General features: G+C 37.1%; 1 protein-coding gene across 7 annotated transcripts in view; it reads left to right on the forward strand.

Moving 5' to 3' along the window:
- KMT2E (lysine methyltransferase 2E (inactive)) overlaps window positions 1–26,312 on the forward strand; it is a 90,957-nt gene extending 64,645 nt beyond the window's left edge. For 5 of the 7 annotated variants that reach the window (XM_025292009.3, XM_025292008.3, XM_006046306.4 and 2 more), the window contains 14 exons: window positions 1,276–1,540; window positions 3,084–3,182; window positions 13,391–13,555; window positions 13,872–14,180; window positions 17,661–17,915; window positions 18,067–18,211; window positions 18,850–19,100; window positions 19,474–19,530; window positions 19,670–20,233; window positions 21,484–21,773; window positions 22,672–22,760; window positions 22,868–22,993; window positions 23,167–23,264; window positions 24,089–26,312. In XM_025292009.3, coding sequence (XP_025147794.3) covers window positions 1,276–1,540; window positions 3,084–3,182; window positions 13,391–13,555; window positions 13,872–14,180; window positions 17,661–17,915; window positions 18,067–18,211; window positions 18,850–19,100; window positions 19,474–19,530; window positions 19,670–20,233; window positions 21,484–21,773; window positions 22,672–22,760; window positions 22,868–22,993; window positions 23,167–23,264; window positions 24,089–25,594 — 4,219 coding nt within the window. In that variant the 3' untranslated portion in view covers window positions 25,595–26,312. The remainder of the gene's footprint in view (window positions 1–1,275; window positions 1,541–3,083; window positions 3,183–13,390; window positions 13,556–13,871; window positions 14,181–17,660; window positions 17,916–18,066; window positions 18,212–18,849; window positions 19,101–19,473; window positions 19,531–19,669; window positions 20,234–21,483; window positions 21,774–22,671; window positions 22,761–22,867; window positions 22,994–23,166; window positions 23,265–24,088) is intronic. The other 2 variants (XM_044947157.2, XM_044947158.2) reach the window with 2 other exon arrangements.

Consider the following 26,312-nt stretch of genomic DNA (forward strand, 5'->3'; position numbering starts at 1 on the left):
TGGGAAAACTTGAAGGCAGGAGAAGGGGATGACGGAGGATAAGATGATTGGATGGCATCACTGACTTGATGGACATGAGTTTGAGTAAACTCAGGGAATTGGTGATGGACAGGGAGGCCTGGTGTGCTGCAATCCATGGGGTCACAAAGAGTCAGACAGGACTGAGCGACTGAACTGAACTGAACTGGTGTTGAACATGAAATGAGCAGGATTATTAGAAACTTGGAAGAGTAAATTATTTTTTATTGTGCTGCTGCTGCTGCTAAGTCACTTCAGTTGTGTCCAATTCTGTGCAACCCCATAGACGGCAGCCCACCAGGCTCCCCCGTCCCTGGGATTCTCCAGGGAAGAACACTGGAGTGGGTTGCCATTTCCTTCTCCTGCATGAAAGTGAAAAGTGAAAGTGAAGTCGTGAACAAACATTAAGCTATTCAAAACATGCAAGATGGGAGACTTCTCTTATTGTATAATTCCTGTTTGGGCATTCAACCTGTATCCAGGAAATGGACTAATAAATCTTGGTGGTAGACATAAAGAAGGCAGAAAGTTAAGAAAATTGAAGTGCTCAAAGCGTGGTCTTTGGACTCAGACAGACATGTATTTGAATGTTTTCCCTACTACTTAATGTGTGACTCTGGACAAGATAAAACTAACCCTCTGAGTTTTAATCTCATCTGTAAAATAGGAGTATAATTATCACTGCTGTGAAGATAAGAGAAGGCAATTATGTTTCAAGCTTCCATTTATTTGAAAGAGGGAATACTTAAGGGCAAAAGGAATTAAGACTCAATTTTTTATCAAGGTAGCTTTTTAAAGAACTCTGGTTATTGAAATCATTCCTTTAAGTATAAAACTAGTTAAGGCTTGATATTTATTTACCTAGCATTTTTTAATTTAAGTCAGATTTAGAGTATTTTATCATTTTCTGCATATATATTTTATAACACGCTGAAGTAAACTTTTTTTTTGGCCTTGATATAAGCCATGGTATCATTTTACTTAAAAAAAAAAACAACTCAGTTTTAGCTTACAGTTTTGTTTTTTTCCTTCTATAAACCATCACTGGTGATCCTTACGATTGGTTCTTCTAATTATTACATTGGTTTTATGAAAAAATAAAATTTATTTTGTCATAGTTACCAGGGATGAAAATTAGTGAAAAGGAGTGCTTACAATTAGTAATAGCATAGAGTTTTGTAGAGATATATCTTAAGATGGATTAGAAAATTTTACAGTTTATGTCTTGAATAAATATTTAAGTGATTTTCTTTCCAGTAAGTACAAGGTGGATTGTGCATGCCTCAAAGAAAATTCAGAGTGCCCTGTTCTGAAACGTAGTTCTGAATCCACGGAGAACATCAATAGCGGTTATGAGACCAGAAGGAAGAAAGGCAAAAAAGAAAAGGATATTTCAAAAGAAAAAGAGACACAAAATCAGAATATTACTCTGGATTGTGAAGGAACAACGAACAAAATGAAGAGCCCAGAAACTAAACAGAGAAAGCTTTCTCCACTGAGACTATCAGTATCGAATAATCAGGTACTGAATTTTATTATTTTAGGACTAACTGGGTTGTTGTTTTTTTTTTTAACATTTTAGTTATGTATTTTATTTTTGCTTGTACTGAGTCTTTGTTGATAAGTGCAGGCTTTCTGCATAACTTATAGTTATGGGGAGTGGGAGCTATTCTTCATTGTGGTGCATGGGCTTCTCCTTGCAGTGGCTTTTCTTTTTGTGGAGCATTGGTTCTAGACAAACAGGCTCAGTAGTTGTGGCCTGGGGGCTCTAGAGCACAGACTGCAGGAGTTGTGGTGCCTGGGGTTAGTCGCTCCACGGCATGTGGAGTCTTCCCGGACCAGGGATCAAACCTGTGTCCTCTGCATTGGCAGGCAGTTTGTTATCTACTGTACCACCAGGGAAGTCCTCTACTGACTCTTGATGATAGAAATTAATGGAAGAAAATTAATTTATGATATTTTAAACTTTTTTAATGTAAAATGGCTTAAAATTAAGTTCATTCTATTATTTAGGGAAGTATGCTTATAAACATAAAACACAGATTCTGCTAGAATTTGTACAATATTTGTTAAACTATTAAGGAACAACTCACACAGGAAATCCTTGTAGAATTGAATATAAGATTTTTCTAAGACTGGGTAATTTAAACATTTTTTCCAGATGACACTGTTCTTATGTTTATAATAAATGTTCTTATTTATTAAGAACTCTAAAACCTTAAGCCATAATGTTTCTTTTAATTTGGGACATGCATGCATGTGTTCATGCTAAGTCACTTCAGTCGTGTGAGTCTCTGCGACCCTAGGGATTATAGCCCGCCAGGCTCCTCTGTCCATAGGATTCTCCAGGCACGAATACTGGAGTGGGCTGCCATTCCCTCCTCCAGGGGATCTTCCTGACCCAGAGATCAAACCCCTGTCTCTTGGGTCTCCTGCGTTGGCTAGCAGGAAATAGGTTCTTTATAGCTAGTGCCACATGGGAAACCCAATATTTGGGACATAACGAAGTAAATTCTGTAAGTGTGACATAAGATTTTTGAGAGGAAATTCTCTTAGAAATATGTAAGATAAATTTGAGGAAAGAGTTTGGCCTATTCTGCTTCACCAGGAAGTATTTTGTTATATGCTGTCTAAACAAGTGGAAAGATCTTTTAAATGTGAAGATTAAGTAAGATTTTATTTATCTCCAGTGTCTTATTTTCATAAGTTTCCCTTAAGTTTTAAATTGAACAGATATTTACTGAGCAATTGGTATTTGTAGGCACTAGGTTTTGTGAAATAATATATATGTTTATGTGTTGGGAAGAATATAAACCTCAGGCTTTGTGGTCTCTATAGATAAAATAATATTATTGACTAGAATTTTTAAAAACAACATTATTTGATTGCAGGATTTTGAAAAGTTTCCTGAATTAAGAAACCAGTTATAAATTTCTGAAATGAATTTAAGAACAATTTTTATGTTTAATTAGTTCAGGATGAAAGTTATTTAAAATACATTGTTCAATGTCTGTAGTTTGTAGATGGAGGAGTAGATTCTTAAAGCAGTCATTTCCATCTTTCAGGAACCAGATTTTATTGATGATATAGAAGAAAAAACTCCCATCAGCAATGAGGTAGAAATGGAGTCTGAGGAACAGATTGCAGAGAGGAAAAGGAAGATGGTAAGTTGGAAGGCCAGTAGCAGCTTCACGCTGTCACTTGTGTTTAGTGACATTGTTCTTCTCAGAGTACTTGTTGCTGCCTTTAGGTGGGCCTTGACCCTGTTCTTTGAAATTAGCAAACAGGATGGTGTCACGGAGCATTTCTCTTTGGCTTTGTCATTACCATTCAAGTAACTTCTACTAATCTTTTGTATTTTTACTGTATGTTCACTAGACAATTTAGAATTTGTAACATTTATGGAATACTTTTAACATTTTTGAAGCAGTGTACTGTTAATAAATTTTAATGCCAGAATTACTGTTCAAATGTTTTTCATTATTTAACTAAATGTATTTTTTCTCTTCATAATTTAATGTAAAACAAAAATGGAGTTTAAAAGATAATAGCACTAACATGATTTATGCAAAAAGATACTGGCAATTGCTATTTCTGTATCTCATACTGCTATCATAAAATAAGGTTTTCATTAAAAAAAGTTTGGCATTTATACTCTTGTATTATTTATTTGCAAATACCTGTATAAAAACTAGGACAAGATATTTTCTTAAAAATCCATGGTAACTTAGCAATTGATAAAATGTCTAGGCCAGTTAAGAAAATATTGTGGTATAGTTTGCCTTAAGATTTGAAAATGTTTTTATCTACCAACTGATGATTTGGTGTGGGTTTTCCCCACTCCCTTTTTATATGCTTCCTCATTTCCTGTTTCAGTGATCTTCATGTTGTGTTTCATGGACTCTCAAGTGTCACTATACTTAGTGGTAGTATCTTTGGATTTTGGTCATTTCTAGGCCTGCTTAATGTAACTGTTTTGTTGCCTTGATGGTCATTACTCTAACATTGATGTAGTGTTGATATTGAAAACTGCAAAAGCGATGCCAGACTGTTCCACAGCCTCAGGGTTTCAGAAGCACTGCTCTGATAGGACAAGGGTAGTGTTAGGAATAGGAGAGAAGGAAAACACAGGAGAAAAAATATTGGTGGTTGCTTATAAAGAAAAAGGAGTTTTACTTCTACCTAGAGAAATTATCTTGACCCTTTTCCAAGATTCAGTTACATCTAGTAAATTACTTGCACTTAGCCCAAATACCTATGGCCCTTTTTTGACTTGATTTTCAATATTGGCCTATTTCATTCCACAATTGTCATAGCTTTGTCTTTGTAATAATCCTGGAGAAGCTTTTAGAAGATCACTTTATGCTATAACTGGTTTCTGTTTGAGGCATGTGTCTGGTAAAAATATGGCTTTAAAGGATATAACAGTGCTTGGGGACAGTGAGGGTGGGGATGGGGGCTGGAGATAGGCAATGGGGAAAGGGAAAAAAAAACTCAAACCTGGAGATTTGTTATATGACTCTGGGGCTGATTTAAAAATACTTTCTTCTTTTAGTATTGCAAAAGTTAGGGAAACCCATAACATCCTCATTTTCAGATCCCAGTAGAAAATATAAATGCCTTTTATTGAACATGATGGAACTTTGAATAGGTAGATAAAAATGCTTTCTTGGGAATCCATTTTTGTCCTGATTTTGTCTACTAGTATGGTATATTGACAAATGAATACTTCATGTTTTTATATCTGTTTTAGCATACTCATTTTAATATCAGTATTTTTCATAGGAATAAACAAATGTCAGTATTTAGAATTTGTCTGGTATTTTGAAGGGGTGTGAAATTTTTTTATTGAAGTATAGTTGATGTACAGTGTTACATAAGCTACAGGTATATAATATAGTGAGTCATAATTTTTAAATGTTAAACTCCATTTATAGTTATTATAGAACATTGGCTATATTCCCTGTGTTGTACATTATATCCTTATAGCTTATTTTATACCTAGCAGTTTGTACCTCTCAGTCCCCTACCATTATATTTCCCCACCTCCTCCTCTTCTCTCCCCACTGGTAACTACTAGTTTATTTTTTATATCTGTGAGTCTGCTTTTTTCTTATATTCACCAGTTGTATTTTTTAGATTCCACATATAAGTGATAACATAATAGTATTTGTTTTCCTCTGACTTATTTCACTTAGCATAATATCCTCCAGGTCCATTCATGTTGCTATAAATGGTAAATTTTCATTTTTTATGGGTGAGGAGTAGTCCATTCAGAGAAGGCAATGGCACCCCACCCTAGTACTCTTGCCTGGAAAATCCCGTGGATGGAGGAGCCTGATGGGCTGCAGTCCATGGGGTCACTAAGAGTCGGACACGACTGAGTGACTTCACTTTCACTTTTCACTTTCATGCATTGGAGAAGGAAATGGCAGCCCACTCCAGTGTTCTTGCCTGGAGAATCCCAGGGACAGGGGAGCCTGGTGGGCTGCCGTCTATGAGGTCGCACAGAGTCGGACACGACTGAAGCGACTTAGCAGCAGCAGCAGCAGTATTCCATTGATGTGTGTATGCCCGTGCATATATCTGTATCACATCTTTATCCATTCATCTGTTGATGGACACTTAGGTTCATTTTGTATCTTGACAATTATAAATAATGCTGCTATGAACATTGGGGTACATGTATCTTTTCAAATTAGTGGTTTTGTTTCCTTTAAATACTGAGAAGTAGAATTGCTGGATCATAGTTTTAATTTTTTGAGGAACCTCCATACTGCTTTCCTTAGTGACTGCACCAATTTACATTCCCACCAACAGTGTATGAGAATTCCCTTTTGTCATACATAACAGTGTGACAGTCCATGGAATTCTTTTGCCCAGAATACTGGAGTGGGTAGCCTTTCCCTTCTCCAGGGGATCTTGCCAACCCATGGATGGAACCCAGGTCTGTTGTATTGCAGGCAGATTCTTTATCCGCTAAGCCACAAGGGAAGCCTGAGAATACTGGAGTGGGTAGCCTATCCCTTTTCCAGCGGATCTTCTAGAGTTCACTTTTGAAATAAGTTCGTTTAAAATCCTTGGCTCTGTAACCTGTAGCCTTCAAAGTCACTGTAATGTTGTTTGTTGTAATTTCAATATTTGCCTTGATGTTTTAATTATAGAATTTTTGCTATACTCAAATGAGAATGCAAAAGCATGAATCTTAAGAATTCATAAGCAGTTGCCACAACCCCCCAAGTATTACTATTTGTAGTATATTGTGAAATATTTTGCTTAGAAAAGTTTAAATGCTAATCAGCCTTTATTAATCTACACACTCCCCTGATAGCTCAGTTGGTAAAGAATCTGCCTGCAATGCAGGAGATCCTGGTTCGATTCCTGGGTCAGGAAGATCTGCTGGAAAAGGGATAGGCCACCCACTCCTGTATTCTCAGGCTTCCTTTATGGCTTAGTGGATAAAGAATCCACCTGCAATACAAGAGACCTGGGTTTGATCCCTGGGTTGGGAAGATCCCCTGGAAAAGGGAAAGGCTACCCGCTCCAGTATTCTGGCCTGGAGAATTCAATGGACTGTATAGTCCATGGGGTCCTAAAGAGTAGGACACAACTGAGTGACTTTCACTTTCTTCATAGTCTAGTGTTTGCCTTTTATACTAGGTTATAGGCTAGGTTATCATCACTAATTAGAAAGATAGGTCAACTCCTGAGAAACTTAGGTCAATCTCATTTAAATTTTCTCCTGGACAGGACAGACTTTAAATCATTATAATAGGAGATACCAGTCCTCATGAGATTGGGGTATAAAAAGAGTCCGACTTTCCTCCCCTATAAATACCATGTAATATCCAAATTCAAATATACTTCAGCCTATCCTTTTGTAGTACAGCTTGAACCATATGAAATTTTTGAGGATAGTTTTTACTTACATAAGTGGCAGTTCCATACAATATTAGTATGTTGCTTAATATTCGTATGTTGCTTGGTCTCCAAAAATAGCACCAGTGTCTTTATGTATTTTGGTTGCTACTTAAGAGTGGAAGACAATGTCTCTGCCTTCAACAGTTACAGTGCAGCAGGAAGTGTGGTAAAGGAGATACAAGACTGGTGACTTACGGCTGGAGGGTTCAGAGGCCATTTTACAGAGGTCTAGATTTTACAATGGACCTTATGATGTTTAGTAAATAAGTACAGATTAGTTTGTGGCTCAATTGTGTGGAATTGAATGGGTGGTTATTTCTCTAGGGGAAATGGCTTGGAGGTGGTTATGTGATAAATCACATTTGGCTGGAATTTGCTGGCTGGTTTTTTGGGTGAGGTGTGGGGAAGGATATAGGGTAATAAGATTGGTTGGTTGTAGATCATATGAAATGCTGAATGATTAAGATTTTATGGAAGAATATTCAAATCATTATATGTCCAGGATAGGAAGCCATTCTTTTATTAACAGTTTCCTTTTTCCTTCATTATTGTTTGTCCCATCCCCGCCCTTTAAGAATTTATTACCTGCTTACAAAAGCTAACTTGTGGCTAAATGGTGCAGAACTGAACAGATGGTTATTAGACATTTTCTCTTGAGCAAGAGATACTTCTTTGTCAGTGGGTTGAAACTGACTTGGGAAGATCTTACAGTGATCCTGCTGCTGCTGCTGCTAAGTCGCTTCAGTCGTGTCCGACTCTGCGTGACCCCAGAGACGACAGCCCACCAGGCTCCCCCGTCCCTGGGATTCTCCAGGCAAGAACACTGGAGTGGGTTGCTATCTCCTTCTCCAACAGTGATCCTAGTTAAGCTGGAATACAGTGGGTTAAAATACAGTAAGTTGTACTTCATCTGGTTGCTTATACTTACCTGGTTCTAAAACCGGGACTACTGAATAGACTCCCCCAGTTCCTTGGTAGTTGAGTTTAGGTGGTCATAACCTTGTGAAAGATTAAGTGTATAGAAGGGGGTTTGATATTGGGAAGCTCACCTTATTTTGATGAACTAACAGGTGATAAAAACTATAAAACTTTTGAAAGGTTTAAATTAAAAAGGAGGTTTACTTCCCCTCTTCTGCCCCATTTATAATTAAAAGAACCTCCTTTATATATAGTATCTTCTAATATTGTGTTTTCAAAATAATTTTTTACAACCTTATGGAAAGACTGTACCTTGGGAATAGTCTGGATAATATTTGATGACTCTTTGCGACTCCATGGACTATACAGTCCATGGAATTCTGCAGGCCAGAATACTGGAGTGGGTAGCCTTTCCCTTCTCCAGGGGATTTTCCCAACCCAGGAATTGAACTGAAGTCTCCTGCATTGCAGGTGGATTCTTTACTAGCTGAGCCACCAGGGAAGCCCAAGAATACTGGAGTGGGTAGCCTATCCCTTCTCCAGCGGATCTTCCTGATCCAGGAGTCAAACCAGGATCTCCTGCATTGCAGGCGGATTCTTTACCAGGGAAACCTGTGGTTCCAGTGGTCTTCACACTTAGGAGGAGAGAAATTTGAGACCAACAAAGGGTATGAAAGAATAGTAACCTAGGTGTGAAGTTCTTGAACCTATTAAGCATTTAGAACAATCTAAAATTAACTGTGTATCACTAAAATAAAAATTGCCTAAGGGCAAGGATTTGTAGTTTTATTCATTGTCACAGCCATAGTAGCTTCTAGGGAATAAAAGATGTCTGCTTTTGTAAAAGTAGGTGGTCAATAAATGAGCTCAACACTAAATGTTCCTGGCCGCCATTTGAAGAAAGCTATATAGATAGGCCCGTGAGTGTGAACTAAGTGAAGCTTCCTTCTAGTCCAGGCAGTGCCCTGGAGGTCTTACCAGGATGCAGGATTCCCCAGTTTTCTCAATATTGGTCTTCCACATCAAAAAGTATTCCATGGAATTCTAAGATGTTTTGTGAAAGAGCTTTGTGGCTAGTTGAGTTTAGTAAACAATCTACCTTGTCCCCAACTTGGAGATTTCCAGTATACGTGGTGTGTTTAAATGCTCTTGAGAAATTCTGTTTGTCAGCATTTCCTAAACTTGTATTAATACATCCTTGCAATTTGTTTTGGTGTTGACACCTTTGTCATACCACAAGTTTTCATTCCATAGAAAAAACACACTCAGAAAACAGTGCTCTGTAGAATCCATGCTCTTACTAATGCCTCCAGGAGGTGACTTGGTTTAGATCACTTTAGAAGATGTAAAAGGATTTCTAATAATAAATAGTAAAATATAAGCAGGGTAAATCTGCCAGAAAAGTCATCTGACATGTATTGTTCATCTCATTTTTCCTCTCCTCACAACATTAATGCTGATTACTAGTTTTAATTTTCTAAGGTCCCATTTTCTCTCATTACTGTTTAGGAATTATATCTTCAAATATGAGTAATCAGTGGGTAACTAATCACAGTATTGAATAGCAAAAAGGAACCTATTTATTTGTATAGGTTTTCTGTTCATACAAAATGAGGATATGCAGCTTCAGCTGCCTTAATTAAATCAAGATTTCCAAAATCTTGCTTAAAGATTTCATTACATGCCTTCAAATAATAGTGATATACGTGGTTTATATACTGTATATAGTGTATATATATACACATGTATATATACAGTGTATACACAATACAAAAATTTGGATGTTATATGCTGAGCACCACCTAAAGTCTGGTGAACAAAGAAGGCAAGGGTCCTATTCTGGAGCAGCTTTCATGGAGGATGGGGTATAAGGAAAAACATCAAACAAGAAACAGCACTGTTAGATTAAACTAAATCATGTGGTAGAGAAGAAACGGAGATATTCTTATGGAACAGTTTTATTGGTAAGCAATAATCTTACCCATTTTTAAAAAATTAGTTTCTAATTCCTTTTTGGAAGGATAAGGGAAGTTATTTGAATAAAGTGTGAAAGTGTTAGTCATTCAGTTGTGTCCAAGTCTTTGCAACCCCATGGACTGTAGCCTGCCATGCTCCTCTCACCATGGAATTCTCCAGGCAAGAATATTGGTGTGGGTAGCCATTCGTGTCTCCCGAGGATCTGCCCAGCACAGGGATCAAACCCGCGTCTCTTGCATTGCAGGCAGATTCTTTACTATCTGAGCCACCAGAGAAGCCCTTAGTTGAGTAAGAAGTCTTTTCATTTCTATATTTCAAGATTGTAATAGAGTAATTTGGCAGGTTGGCCCTGCCATTTCCCTTTCCTTTAAAAGGCAACTTTGTTGTTTTAAAGAGCTACTTCCTACATGGTGGCAAGGTAAAAAAAGAAAAAAGTACATCACAAGTACCTAAATGTCTTCATTTTCTGTATCCTTCTTAATTCTTACATCCTACTAGCAGATTTCCTTCCAAAGCTACTGTAAGGCATCTGCAGTGCATAAACTTACTTTCACTCTGCTTCAAATTACCCAATGTCTCTAATTGTAGTGAATTTTAATGGTTTACTCAGTTTATAGTTTCACTGTGATATTGTATACAACTTTAATTCATCTTCTTTATTTATGTAATTCTTGAACTATATGGACTTTAGGCTTTCACCATTTGTTGAATAGGGGGCTTAGACAAGAAGATCTCTGTAACCTGTTCCAAGTACAAAGTTATGTGATTCCAAATTACAGTTGGCCTCCAATGTGTTTACACTGAAGTAAACACTTAAGTGTTTACACTTAGTGAAGCACTAAGTTGGAATAAAAATTCTCACTAAACCCATTCCTTAAATGATTAAAATCCTATAAAGGGATATTATTAAGCAGACTTTCTTACAAAGTTTTCTGCTGACAAAAACTACTCTTTATGCGTTACTATAAAGCGCATAAACTGAGAAGTAAGTCATAAAAGTCATCTGTAGATCTCATCAGAGATCTCTCATAGTTTACTTTAGCACCTAACCCTCCAGCAATAACAGTGTGTCAATTCAACCCTGTCTGATTCTGATTCTGTATCAGGGTCTAACAATTGCCAAGCTCACAGAGAGTAAAAATGACTTTTTGAGGTCTAGGCAGTCATTGGCTTGGAAAGAGTCTGGATAATTTAACAACCACATCCTAGTGGTAGACTTACATGACAAGTATCACCTAAACTACATCAAGCCCTGATGTTAGGGTCTATAGACAGTCTGCTGGGGCTAATTAAGACTCCTAATTTCTAGTCCCCTGTACAAACAGCTATAATTACCTCAAGTAACATATAAAACTTTATTTTTCAGTTAGATCTATAAAGTGGATGGTAAATTTTCAGTCATTAGATACTATATATCTGGTTGTGTGTCAAAGAATGTATTAAATTCTTGAATATACAAGCTGAATGACATGTGGAGTTTAAAAGTAGATTAGTAACTTTTTTTTTTTTTTTTTCACATAATCAAAGGTATGTTTACATTTTCTAATGTGTGTTTTTTAAGACAAAGCTAGGTTAAAGCTTTTAGGATAGCTGTTTAGTGCTTTCAGTTAATAGTTGAAGTAACTATAGGAAGAGTTATGCTTTTTATGTAATATGTCAGTGGTTGGTAATTGGAAAGAAGAAAATCAGAAGCCAGGAAACTTGGATAACAATTATGGTTCTGCCTTTTAGAAATTCACTTAATATACATGGGCTTTGGTTTCTTCAGCAGTGTAGACTGATTACTTTTAAGATCCTGACTAGCTCAAAAAAATTGAGTCATCTTTAAATAAAGGATTTTGCTTTACTGACAGTTATATTTGTTCAATTTTTAAATGAATGAATTTTGTCTTTACACCAAATAATTTTCTCTCTTACTCTAAAACAAGTGAAAAATGGATTATGTCAAAGACACTTCTTTTTGCATAAATTCATATTTATCTTAGAAAACCTTGAATAATTGTGGATTAGAAAACACCTTTTTTGGGTGCCTGGCTTGTGGGTAAATTGTTTTACATATAAAATGATTCTTGCTAAGACTAGTCTGTTTCTTTTGGAAAAGTATACTTTTCTTAGATTTATTTTTAAATGTATAAGCGCAATAATGAACCCCGTCTCTTTCTACCCACTCCCATTCAACAGGTGAAGAAATTATGAAAGTCACATTTTTCAGCTACTCCAGACTTCTAAATTTAGGGTTTAGAAAAGTCCTAATATATGGAGAAAGGATTTTTATAGACAGCCATAGATGAATGGCAGTTGAGTAAAGTGAGTTATAAGACTTGAGAGACATGAATTAGCTGAAGAATGCAGCTTTGAAACTTCCAGTAAAAAGATAATCTTTTGCCTATGTTCTTTATTTTAGTGTCTTATTAACCATCCCAGACCAAGAAAGCTAAAGATGCAGATATCTGTCCATGAACAAGTAACCTTACCTCTTTGGATCTCAGTTCCTTACCTGTAAAAGAGGGTGAGGATAACGCATTTATAAGACCAACACATTTGCAGTATGGTAGTTTGTTTTACCATCTGAGCCACCAGTGAAGCCCTTAACTAATTAGAAAGTTCTCAGAGGGGTTTTGTTTATATATTTCCCTTATCAAGTATAACAAAGGAAAAAAAATACAGGAAAGAGTTAATAGTTTCCTTAGTGTAGGTGTTTTGATGCTTGAATCTCTGCTAATTACTCCAACTCTAAAGCTCCAGTGTTGAGATGATCATGCAGCCAGATCTTGAGTTACTGATCTTTCCTACATCAGTGATGACAAAGAAAGACAAATGGATCTGAACCTCAAGACCTGGTTTTCTTCATTTGGAGAACTGGGCAGTTGATCGACCTGCTTCTTGTTTCTGGTTGAAACCAGAAGCATTTAACAGGCCCACTGGGCAAGGCTCTGGGTCTTGCTTTTAATGCTCTCCCTCCAAAGAGAACTGATGCTCAAAGGAATTTGTGCTGTTCCCCAGTCTGCCCTGGGAAGAGTAGAAGGTAGAGGAATGCCTTATAGGAATTATAATGGAAGACAAGAGAACCGAAATATAAATAATAAATAGCACTTATGGAATGCCTACCATTTTTCAAGTAAGGTTGGAAAACTTCATAGAGACTTTATATTTGAACTCATTAACAATTCAGTGAAGTTATTGTTACCCACCCAGGGTTGCTATGTTGCCTGGGGTCATGGATAGAGTCATGATTTCAACCCCAGTCTTCACCCCACAATATCCTGCTATGACATATCAATATATTCACTTCTTATATTTATATGAATTTAACTCTCAACATATTACCTTAGGAATTTTGATCTTTATGAAATACATTTGTAATGACAGGGTTTACCAAGATGTTCAGAATTCTCAGAAATGAACATAAATGTTTTTTTATCCCTTATTTACCATCAGTTGAAGTGTTTTGCTAACACCATCATAGAAATTTTTTTTTAATTTGCTATGAACATTTGGATTTTGAATTTTCTTCAGAGAAATATTTATTATGTCTCTTAAAATTTAAATTTCACAGACAAGAGAAGAAAGGAAAATGGAAGCAATTCTGCAGGCTTTTGCCAGACTTGAAAAAAGAGAGAAGAGAAGAGAACAAGCTTTGGAAAGAATCAGCACAGCCAAAACTGAAGTTAAAACTGAATGTAAAGATGCACAGACTGTCAGTGATGCTGAAGTTATTCAGGTATTACTTTTCAGGTCTACTTTTATTTTCACACTTAACCACTTTCTAATAAAATCTTCTCAAACAATTACATCTCTAAAGAATTTTTGATGTGATATTAGCCTTTCAACAGCATTTTTCAAATCCTTTGACAACTTAGGCTTCAGATATGAGACTTGCTTCGTTTTTGAGTAAGGGAATTTTTATGTCAATTTACAGTATTCATAAAGAAATTTGAGGAAGTTAGCTTCTGAAGCAGATTGATACCATTAGATTTCAACTACTATCTTTTATAAACATGGTATTCAAAGTTCCATTCTTTTGTATTTTGAATTAGGAACAAGCAAAAGAAGAAACTGCTAGCAAGCCAACCCCAGCCAAAGTAAATAGAACTAAACAGAGAAAAAGTTTTTCTCGGAGCAGGACTCACATTGGACAGCAGCGTCGGAGACACAGGACTGTCAGTATGTGTTCGGATATCCAACCGTCTTCTCCTGACATCGAAGTTACCTCACAACAAAACGATGTGGAAAATACTGTACTTGCAATAGAACCAGAAACTGAAACTGCACTAACAGAAATAATTACTGAAAATGAAGTTCCAGTACTTAATAAATGTCCAACAAAGTACCCTAAAACAAAGAAGGTATGATTCTTAATGAACGTTAAGAACTGTTGTCTAACAAGTTCCATGATGTTACATGTATTCATGTTTTAGGAATTAAGGCTATAACATTTCATAAGGAACAGACTGATAGTTATTTTTAAAGAGTCATAGTTTTTATACTTCTAAACATTTTAAAGAGAATTGTAAAAATACAAAAATATTTGATATATCGACTTCTTTTTGGTATTACAGTTATGATTTCTAATGATTTCCTTTTGCCTACTTTATGTACTTAAATTTCTCAGAAACGACTGGTTTGAGACGTTATCTTTTCTTTATATATATAATATATATATTAATAAATTTTGTGGTATATAGGTAATTACAAGAATTAAATGTTAAATTGATTTTCATAGAATGTACTAAGGATGTGGAAATGTATAAAGGGTAGTTTTAATTTTGTTGGAATATAGTTGATTTACAATGCTGTGTTAGTTTCAAATGAACAGCAAAGTGATTCATTCATTCAAGATCCTTTTCTCATATAGAGTATCACAGAATATTTAGTTTCCTGTGCTATACTGTAGGTCCTTGTTGTCTGTTTTATTTACAGACAATCTATATACACAGACACAGTAGTGTGTATATTCATCCCAGCTTCTGATTCATGCCCCCCACCACTGGCTTAGATGGTAAAGAATCTGCCTGCAATGCAGGAGGCCTAGGTTCAATCCCTGGGTCAGGAAAACCCCCTGGAGAAGGAAACGGCAACCCAATCCCTTCTTCTTGCCTGGGAAATCCCTTGGGCAGAGGAGCCTGGCAGGCTACAGTCCGTGGGGTTGCAGAGTTGGACATGATTGAGGAACTAACACCTCCTCCCCATCCACGTTTCCCCTTTAGTAACCATTTTGTTTTCAATTCAGTATCTGTAAATCTGTTTTGTAAATAAGTTCATTTGTTTTTTTAGATTCCACATGAGTGACAACACATGATATTTGTCTCTCTGTGACTGACTTCACTTAGTATGATAATCTCTAGATCCATCCCTGTTGCTGCAGGCATTATTTCATTCTTTTTTATGGCTGAGTAAATTCCATCGTGTGTGTGTTTGTGTGTGTGTACACACATCTTTAACCATTCAACGGACATGAGGTTTCCATGTCCTGGCTGTTGTAAATAGTGCTATGAACATTGGGGTACATGTATCCTTTCTGATTAGTTTTCTGCAGTTATATCCTCAGGAGTAGGATTGAAGGTCATATGGTAGCTCTGTTACTAGGTTTTTAAGGAATCTCCATAGTGATTGTACCAATTTACATTCTCACCAACTTTGTAGGAAAGTTCCAGGAAGGGTAGTTTTACATCAACTTATTAATAAAAATCTTTCAAAAACTACTGTCAGTTTTAATAAAGCAATTGAGGGAAATAGTTCACTGAGATCCACCACTTGGAGCTTTATAGTAACCTCAGAAATAACACACCACCATTATGAAGCTTTGTTTTACTCCCATTCTGAGTATAGTGGATTGGAACAGAATACCAAAGTGGTAATCCTTAGGCTCTTTGGGAAGTGGGGTAGATCATAAATGAATCCTTGTTATATTGTTTACAACAAAATACTTTGAAACCCAATTTATCTCCTTTTTGTTCTTACCAAATTCAGTATAGTTTATAGGTACTATGAAACCATGAGAAATACTTTAGTAAATGTAGTAAAAACCTAGTTTGAATCTGCAAGTATACTGTAATGGCTGGATGGAGGTAAGAGCTAAAATAAGAGCTCTGATTTGAAGTCTGTACTCACATTTTTGCACTTTGGATCCTGAACAAACAAGCCAGTACTTACTTTTGAAAATGACCATTATTTTTCCCACTTTGGAAGGACAAAAAGTAACCACCAATTTTCTTTATAATTTGGATTAGTGAGGAAGAAAACAGATTCATGTTTCAAAGTAAAAGCTATCTTTGGGAATCCTCTAGCAGTTCTGAGCTCTCACTGCTGAGGGCCCAGGTTCAATCCCTAGTCATAAGCCATGTGGTGCAGAAAAAAAAAACTACTTTCTTGATGACAAATTATGACTTAAACCCTGCCCTTTAATTATTAGACTGTTGTGGGGCTAGAGATTTTATCTCCTGGTCTGAGATACAGATTCCTATATCCTGATATTGTTAAAAAAAAAAAAAACCTTTCCCCCACAGGTTTTGCTTACGATATATACTATTATTTTAAACAACATACTGTTTGACAAGAGTAGCAAATGATCCTGAATTCCCATAATGTAAAAGCATCCTTCATTTAGTACATAGCACTTACTCTGTGCCAGGTACTGTAAGAAGAGCTTTGGTTATTTAACTCTTTTAATAATAACCCTACTTGTAGAGCTAGTTTCTATTATAACCCTTCTTTTATATAGGTCAGGATTAAGATGGAAAAAAGTTACATAACTTGCTCGAGGTCATGGTGTAAGTGGCAGTCTGGTTGCAGAATCCCAAGTGCTTTAGCACTGCGGTTCTTTTTCTTTTTCCCCCACAAAGTCCCCCAGCAAAGTCTTTTGCTGTTATTAATCTCTGTTCAGTCTTAGCCTGATTTAGCACTGCATTCTGTTGCCTGTCCTAGAAAGGAAGTTTAACTACATGGAAAAAGAGAGAGAGAAAAGATGCCAAAATGCTTATCGTGATTATTTCTAGAAGTGAGGATGTAGGTAGATATTAATGTGTGTGTTTCTGTATGTGTGAGAATGTATGTTTAAATACATATACACTAGTTTTTCTACATATATTTTTATTATAAATGGTATTTGTAGAAAATAACTAGATAGAAAAGACATAAATGCCCACACAGCAAAGAAAATATGCTTATGCTGACAAACTGGACTCCTTATTTTCATGACCATTAAACCTGAACTTTACTAGTTTTTTTTTGTTTTTTAAAGAAGGTGGTGAGGGTATTCAGATATATTCATATAGCCAGTAAAGACTGAATTATTATGTACAATGTAGATCCAAAAACTTCAACAGAATTAAAAGGAATATGTGAATTTTCAAAGCATGGGAACTTAATGCTAAAAGATTTCAAACCCCATAAATCAACAGTGATTGTCAATGCCAACAGCTTTAAAAGAAAAATCACATGTGCTGGCCTCAGCTAGAGACTGTGATGGGTAGCCAGGGTAAAAGAGCACTGCCTCATGTCTGACAGACATTTTCCACATAATACAGAAGCGGTAACAAACCTAACTGTAGAATTTGTTGTTTTTAAGGTGGTATTGAGGTGTCCTAGATTTTTACTATTTTATAAAAATATTCATAGAAGTATTACTGTGTAAAAAATTTTAGTTAATAAGAGTGGATAACCAAGGAAATGCAGAATAACTTATATTGACTTTTTGAACATTGTATATGAATGATTTAAATTAATCATTTTAGATAATATGTCAGTTTTCAACTTGCTGTTCAAATACTCTATAGGATAAACTGTATAATTACATATATAGTGATCCAAATTTTGTTTCTGCCTAGCACTTGGTCAGTGAATGGTTAAGTGAGAAGAATGAGAAGACAGGAAAACCTTCAGACAGCCTTTCAGAGAGGCCGCTGCGCATAACTACAGATCCTGAAGTGCTAGCTACACAGCTCAATTCTTTGCCAGGTCTCACTTACAGTCCACATGTATACTCTACTCCTAAGCACTATATTAGATTCACTTCACCATTCCTTTCGGAAAAAAGGAGAAGAAAAGAACCTCCTGAAAACATATCTGGCTCATGCAAGAAGGTAAACTTTTCTTTGGATATGAAAATCTAGTATGAGCCAATGCCATTCTCATTCCATACTACCATTCTTGGTAGTGAAATACTTTGGGAATTGGCTGTACCTTAATAGCTGCAAACTGACTTCTGTTCACTTATTGTTTTGTGTATTTCAGCGGTGGTTGAAACAAGCTCTGGAAGAGGAAAACTCAGCAATTTTACATAGATTTAATTCGCCCTGTCAAGAAAGATCCAGAAGTCCTACAGTCAATGGTGAAAATAAAAGTCCACTACTATTAAATGATAGCTGTTCCCTTCCAGGTAGAACTTCTTTTCAGTGTTGTTTTAGTGTGGAGAATGTAGCAGGATGTATTTGGCATACACATATATATAAATAAAATATATATGCATATTTATTCTAATTATTATGTACCTCACAAAAGCAGCACAGATTCTTTACCATCTGAGGTACCAGGGAAGCCCAAAAGTAGCACATTGTTTTTTATATATATATATATTCCCCCCCCCTTTCTCTTTTCTGCCTCCAACATTTTGGATGAAGATAGATATACACATGAAAACTATAATTTGCAGTACCATGTATGTTGGGGCTTATGGTTGAATTTTGGGCCTAGTTAGCCATCTGTTTTTCAGATTCAAAAGGACTCTTAGAAATCAGTTAAATTAACAGCTATACTTCCAAGATTTCTTGGCAACCTCTAGGCCTGTAAGCCTTCTGGCAAGATAATGCTTGGTACTGGTGAAATTGGGGGGAGGAAAATGGGGGTGAGTAGAGATTGCTTCATGTTAGTATTATTATCTTTAAAAACCTTCAAATTTAGTTTTGGGATGAAAACCATGATAACGATGATTGTCAATGTTTTGTGCCTTCCCAGAATGTATTACAGATTGTAGCAAATGTTAGCAGTATAATTTATAATTTATTATTTTACCAACAGATTTAACTACACCACTGAAAAAACGAAGACTTTATCAGTTGCTAGATACTGCTTACTCAGAAACCTCCACACCTACTCCTTCACCATATGCTACACCAACTCACACAGATATTACTCCTACAGACCCATCATTTTCCACTCCTCCACGGATAAAGTCAGATGATGAAGCTTGTAGAAATGGTTATAAGCCCATATATTCACCAGTTACCCCAGTAACTCCTGGCACACCAGGAAATACCATGCACTTTGAGGTGAGAAACTTACATGGCAAAAACAAAAGCCCATGGGGACGGGGTTTCTTTAATAGCTTTTCTCTCCTTCTAATAAATAGTGTAACCTTTAATAATAGTTTTTAAGGAACTAAGTGAAAACTTTGAACATCCATTTATGTGAATTTAAACTTTTTTTTAATTCAAATGAACATAACTTTCATTTTATTGATCTACAGAAGTCAGACTAAATAACTGTATATCAAACTGACTTTAAAGCCAACTATAAGGACAATAGAAATAAAAAAGTTTAAAACCAAAGTGTGTGTAGTAGTTTCTCTTAAGTTTTCATTTCTGTAAATATGGGTTTAGTTATATATTTTAATTTTCAATTCTGCTTCTGTCTTTTATGTAGAATATTTCTTCCCCAGAAAGTTCTCCAGAAATTAAGAGACGCACTTATAGTCAAGAGGTAAGGAGATATTAAGATTTTTTTTAATTGGTGGCTTTTTTCTTAGTATCATTATTTTGCTTAAATTATTGGTAGTTTTAATGTAAGTAGCTTCCAAATGTGATTATTTGTGTAATTTTTTTTTTAATTCTGTAAACAGGGATATGACAGATCGTCAACCATGTTAACGTTGGGGCCTTTTAGAAATTCTAATTTAACTGAACTGGGTCTGCAAGAAATAAAGACTATTGGCTATGGCAGCCCTAGGAGTAGGACTGAAATCAGCAGGCAGTGCCCTGGAGAAAAGGAACCGGTGTCAGATCTTCAATTGGGACTCGATGCAGTCGAGCAGACCGCCTTACATAAAACCATGGAAGCAGCTGCACACGACAGGACTGAGGCTGCCAGCCAGCTGGAGGCTGCTCACTCAGGGCGGGGCCCTCTGTATTCCTCCTGGGTAAAGAGTCCTGAGAGAACAGGCGTTAACTTCTCAGTAAATTCCAACTTGAGGGACCTGACACCCTCACATCAGTTGGAGGTTGGAGGCGGCTTCCGAATAAGTGAGTCAAAGTGCCTGATGCAGGATGATACTAGAGGCATGTTTATGGAAACACCCGTGTTTTGTACTTCAGAAGATGGGCTTATATCTGGTTTCGGACGGACTGTTAATGACAATTTGATCGACGGAAGTTGCACACCCCAGAATCCACCACAAAAGAAAAAGGTTACAAATTTAACAATTTATAGTCCTTTTAATAGTGTTTTATTCATACTGCTACTGAGGATAATTAATAGTTATGTATTATGTAAGGCATTCATACTTTATTCATATTAAATTATTGATGTGTACATTTTTAAACCTTTTGTCAGTGCTCCATTGACTAGATATTGTTTGCAGAGAACTAAATTATTATAAGGATCATGATTTCAGAGATCAGAAACTCAAGGTGATTACTTCACTTTGAGTAACTTTTAAAAATAACCACTTCCCAACCAAATAAATGGAACTGAGTACTATGTCTTCTTGGTGGTTTCATCGCTAAGTCGTGTCCGACTCTTGCGACCCCATAGACTGTAGCCTGCCAGGCTCCTCTGTCCAGGGGATTCTCCAGGCAAGAATATTGGAGTGGGTTGCTGTTTCCTTCTCCAGGGGATCTTCCTGACCCAGGGATTGAACCCTGGTCTCCTGCACTGCAGGCAGATTGTTTTACCCACTGACCTATGAGGGAAGCCCCATTTGTGTTATTACCCTTATTTTACATAGAACATGAGGCCCTAAATGGAAGAAATGGCCTCTTTCCTCATCAGTAATACCTATAGTATTTTTAGGCCATGGATATAAAAGTATTTTGAAAAGTATTGTACTAAGAGATATAAGTATTATATAAATAAATAGTTCCCTGATTTACCACCATTATTTGGTTGGCAGACCTACTGAAACAATAAGAATGCCTTATTTCAGAGCAGTGGGAGAAACTACAACACGTATTTATTTGTTAATAGGCTTATTGCTTTTCAAGTCAAAGAATTTTAGTGATGTGTGCTTTTAATTTTTATAACAGAGTCCAGTTGGCAACTTTGTGGGAAGCAATATAGTATAGTGGAAAGAGCACGGGCTTTCAAGTAAGACCTAGGTTCGAATCCCGGCTCCAACACTCACCAGCTGTGTGACCTTGAGTGAGTGAGTTACTCAATTTCCTCATCTGTAAAATGGGGATGATAATATATACCTATTTCATAGGGTTGTTGTGAGGCTTAAATGACATAACGTATGTAAAATCATCTAAATACAATGCCTGGCATAAAGTAGGCATTTGCTAATTGTTTTTTTATTGTTCTTTGTTCGGAATCAAATTATTTTACATAATTTTCCTAATGTAAATATAATAATTCTCTTTAGAAAAAAGAATAGATTGTTTCTAATATTTAAAACAAGAATTAAAGATGTGCTTTTCCTTATCTTTCTTGCTTAAGGTTTCTCTATTAGAATACCGGAAGAGACAACGTGAAGCTAGGAAGAGCGGCTCTAAGACAGAGCACTTTGCGCTGGTTAGTGTATCACCTCACACAAGTGGCAACTTGAGCAGCAGCAGTGGTGATGGGTGTGCCCACAGGAGTGAAAATGGGGAGCAGGTAGAAAGCGCTGCTAGCCTACCTTTACCAACACCAGCTACAGTTTATCATGCTACTTCGGAAGAAACCAGCAATAACGGTACTGTTAAGGAAGTGTCTGCCAGTGAAAAGAATGAACCAGAAGTTCAATGGTAAGCTGCCTGTTTGAAAAAAAAAAAAAAAAAAAAAAACACAGACCTAATTGGTAACTTTAGAACTACAAACAAACAGTATACCTTCTTATGAAAGTAATCTTTGTTATTTTATCTCCCAGTCAGCATCTTGGCTCATTTTGAATGGACCTATACCTGTAAAGATTTGAACTATGCTATTCTGCAAAACAACAGATTTTTGTTAATCAGTTACTTCCTGTTTGTTGTTGTTCTCCTAAGGCTAAGCAGATAGCGGTTTGTAATATTAATTTTGACAGATCCTTTTTGCTGATAGATAAGGTTTTAACCAAGATATTTATTTGCCTGTGTTGTTAAAGGTCCATTGTATCTACTCCTTGATAATTTTCACGTTTTTCAAACAAATACTCCTTTCCAAAGAACCTTTATCATTGCATCTCACAATTTGTTTACCACCCTTATCATTACCTTGAAACAACAATCATGTTGAGTGTTTCTTCAAAACGAATAGAAGCAGCTGGCTAATGAGGGTCTTGGCAAAGGGCAGGAGGCCACGTGCATTTTACATTTTGGTCCTCTTATAATCCAGACACAAGGTAAATCTGTAAGGGGTATATTTGGTCCCTTTGGTAATCTGAAGTGATGGTCTGAATGTTACCATGCTACCCTTCAACAACCTCCTCTTCACCAAGAACTTGCTTAAGACAAAGGAATGGAGTCTGCTTGGGTTCTTCAAATAAAGGATAAAAATCTCAGTTTGGGGAGGTGTTGGGGGTACTATTTTCAAAACTTAACATCAAAGTATTTTCCTTAAAGAGCCAAAGCCTTTATACCTGGGAGGATATGTTGACCATCAAGTGGCAAAAAATGATCTACCCAGCAATAACTTTTAAACTGATGATATGACTTGATTTTAAAGGACGGCCTCAACTTCAGTGGAGCAAGTGAGAGAGAGGAGTTATCAGAGAGCTCTGCTTCTCAGTGATCACCGAAAAGATAAAGACAGTGGTAAGTGAGCTTGTTCCTTTGCCAAAGAGTGGAGTCAGCTAATCCCCCTGCGCCCGTCCTCTGCATTCCTAATGTTCTCTCCGGGTCTGCTTCTGCTTCGTCTCTAGGGGCAGAGTCACCATGTGTCCCATGTTCACCGAATCATGTTCCGTCTTCTCCTTCATCTCATTCAAATCACATTCCCCAGTTGCAACCCAAGGGCCCAGTCCCTTCTTTCAGTGAACTTACGGAAGGTCAGTAAGCAGATGACCTGTCATGGTGGTGGTTTTAAATACCTTTTAAAAGCATAAAGGAGAGAGCCTTTCTAGACATTGGTTTGAATTAATAGAATGTACATTGAAGTATTAGTAAAAGGAAATATTTATCATGTAATTTTACATTTTCTGTGATTCCTTATGCTTTACAGATCCTGATCCTGAAAATCTAGAACCCACAACTACAAATGAATGCCCATCCCCAGATACTTCCCAAAATACTTGTAAAAGTCCTTCAAAAATGAGCAAGGTAATAACAACATTGACCTTTGAACATGGCCATTCTGAAAAGTGGATGGTAAAGTGCACCTGGAGATTTTTCTGCTGTACCCAAGTATCAATTTGTGATTTCTGGACATTTTTCCTGTTAAAGTTCCAACGTGGTAAACACTTCAGCAGCTTATGTTTGCTTCAGCAGTTTTACCCCTTCCTTATGCTAGTGTCTAGGAAATTTAGAGTCTGTTCATGAAATATTTGACCAGTCAATTAATTCTCTAAACACAAAAGGTCAGATGACATTCATGTGAACATTCATGTGAAAGAAATGCTACCTGTGTCCTGGATCATGAATACATGATAACCTAATGGGGCAGTATCTTTGGAAACTAATAATGAGGCAGTCTGATTTTTTCTTTCTCCTTAAACAACATCATTATATATTCACATACTCTCATACTTGGATTATCTGTATTTGAACATTGAAAAGGTATTACGAATGAAAACAGTTGGGGGTGGGGAGCAAGTTTATCAACCCTAAGCAGATTTGTCATTATTTTAGTATAGAAATTTGAAACTTGCCTCAAGTGTTTAAGGTGCTTACGGGAAAAAAATGGAGATTAATGTCCTTAATTTGTGTTCAATGAAAATTTGGGGAATTCAGTTGAAGCTTATTAGCGGAATTTGTTGAACTACTTAAAAAACTGGCTTTTTAGTATCTGAAACCTCTGTAGTTGTCTTCAGACCTATCCTTTTCCCTGCCCCTTTTAAAATGAATATAAAATGAATGTTATAATAACAAACCTCAATGTATACAGAATGTTTCATAACTTTAGATAATTTGTTTTCTTTACATAGCCTGGTTCACCTGGACCTGTAATTCCTGTTCAGCCACATGGGAAAATACTTACAAAACCAGATTCCCATTGGGAGGGAACAGTTATTGTATCTGAAGCTGAGAATGGTGTCCACCTGAAAACAGAACTCCATCAAAAACAGCTGTCAAGTAACCCCCACGCACTTTCAAAGAACCATCCTCCACAGCCACTCGTTCGCTGTTCATCTGAGCAACTTTCACAAAAGCTGCCTTCTGCACCCATGAAGTTGCACTGTCCTCCGTCACCTCACGTAGAAAATCCTCCAAAGTCATCGACGCCTCACACGCCTGTACAGCACGGCTATCTCTCACCAAAGCCTCCTACACAGCAGTTAGGCTCTCCCTACAGGCCTCACCATTCACAGTCACCTCAAGTTGGAACACCTCAGCGAGAGCCTCAAAGAAATTTTTACCCAGCCGCACAGAACCTTCAAGCCAGTACCCAGCAGGCAACTTCTGGAGCATTATTTACACAGACACCCTCAGGACAATCTTCGGCAACATACAGTCAGTTTAATCAGACAAGTCTGAGCAGCACGGCACCACCGCCTCCACCCCCTCCACCCCCTTCTTCTTCGTCTTATTATCAAAACCAGCAGCCCTCTGCAAACTTTCAGAATTATAATCAGCTTAAAGGTAGTCTTTCCCAACAAACTGTGTTTACATCAGGACCAAATCAAGCACTTCCCGGCACCACAAGCCAGCAAACAGTTCCAGGACACCACGTTACTCCAGGGCATTTTTTGCCTTCTCAGAACCCTACTGTTCACCATCAGACTGCTGTGGTCCCACCCCCTCCTCCACCCCCACCTGCTCCAGGACCACACCTCGTACAACAGCCAAGCTCCCATCAGCCACACTCAGTAGCGCACGTGGTGGGGCCTGTTCACGCTGCCACCCCTGGATCGCATATTCATTCTCAAACTGCTGGGCACCATTTGCCACCACCCCCTCCCCCTCCCGGTCCTGCCCCTCATCACCACCCCCCGCCCCACCCTTCCACAGGACTCCAAGGTCTACAAGCACAACACCAGCATGTGGTAAACTCAGCCCCTCCCCCTCCCCCTCCCCCTCCGCCTTCCAGTGTTCTGGCTTCTGGGCATCACACCACGTCAGCTCAAGCCTTACACCATCCACCTCATCAAGGACCGCCACTTTTTCCTTCAAGTGCTCATCCAGCTGTACCACCGTATCCCTCACAAGCTGCACATCACACCACTCTGGGACTGGGACCCCAACACCAGCCTTCTGGAACAGGGCCACATTGTCCATTACCAGTTGCAGGTCCTCATCTCCAGCCCCAAGGACCAAACAGTATTCCAACACCTACCGCTTCAGGGTTCTGTCCTCATCCTGGCTCTGTGGCCCTGCCACATGGGGTCCAAGGACCTCAGCAGGCATCTCCAGTGCCTGGACAGATTCCAATTCACAGAGCACAGGTGCCACCGACATTTCAGAACAATTACCATGGTTCGGGGTGGCATTAAAACGGACTTCAAAAACATTTTTTAAAATGTTCTGTAAGATAAACTGTATATTTCATATGTACCTGTTACGGTACTTTTTAAAGCTTGTACATGAAACTTTGTATAAAAAAAGAAAAAACACCAGTGCTCTTTCATTGTATTTTTCCCATTTTTGCTTTTTAAAATTCCTTAAAAAATGTGCTGTTAAGCCAGTGTTAGTATCTTTTATTTTGTAAGTGAACATTCCAGCTGTTTTTCTGGCAGTAGATTTGATGCTACATGATCCTTAAATTTTATTGTTGCAGTTTAAATTCATTTAGTGAATGTTTTCTATATTATTTTATACATATGCATTAACCACACAGCTAGGTAATGGCAGTATGAGGATTTTCTTTCTATCAGCAGTTCTGTGAGTGCATCTTAGGTATAAAAAATGCAATACAGATTTTTATATCATTTTATCGGTTATTTGCGAGCAAAATGTAATTTAATGTATAAATGATTTTTAATGTCTCCTGACTGTAAATACTGCATTTCTTTTGCGTATATAATTGCTTACAGCTTTTCTCATTTGATATATAGCATTGTACATATGACAAGTCTTTGCAAAACTATGTGATCTTTGTGAAAGTAGTACAGTCTATGGCTTTTAATTTCTTTATTTTAAATATACTGTCACATTGAAGCACTGGTTGGGCATTTTAATTCATGTTAATAAACCACAATTATGTCAGTTTTA

This window comes from Bubalus bubalis, chromosome 8, assembly GCF_019923935.1.
Source record: "Bubalus bubalis isolate 160015118507 breed Murrah chromosome 8, NDDB_SH_1, whole genome shotgun sequence".
Taxonomy (NCBI): domain Eukaryota; kingdom Metazoa; phylum Chordata; class Mammalia; order Artiodactyla; family Bovidae; genus Bubalus; species Bubalus bubalis.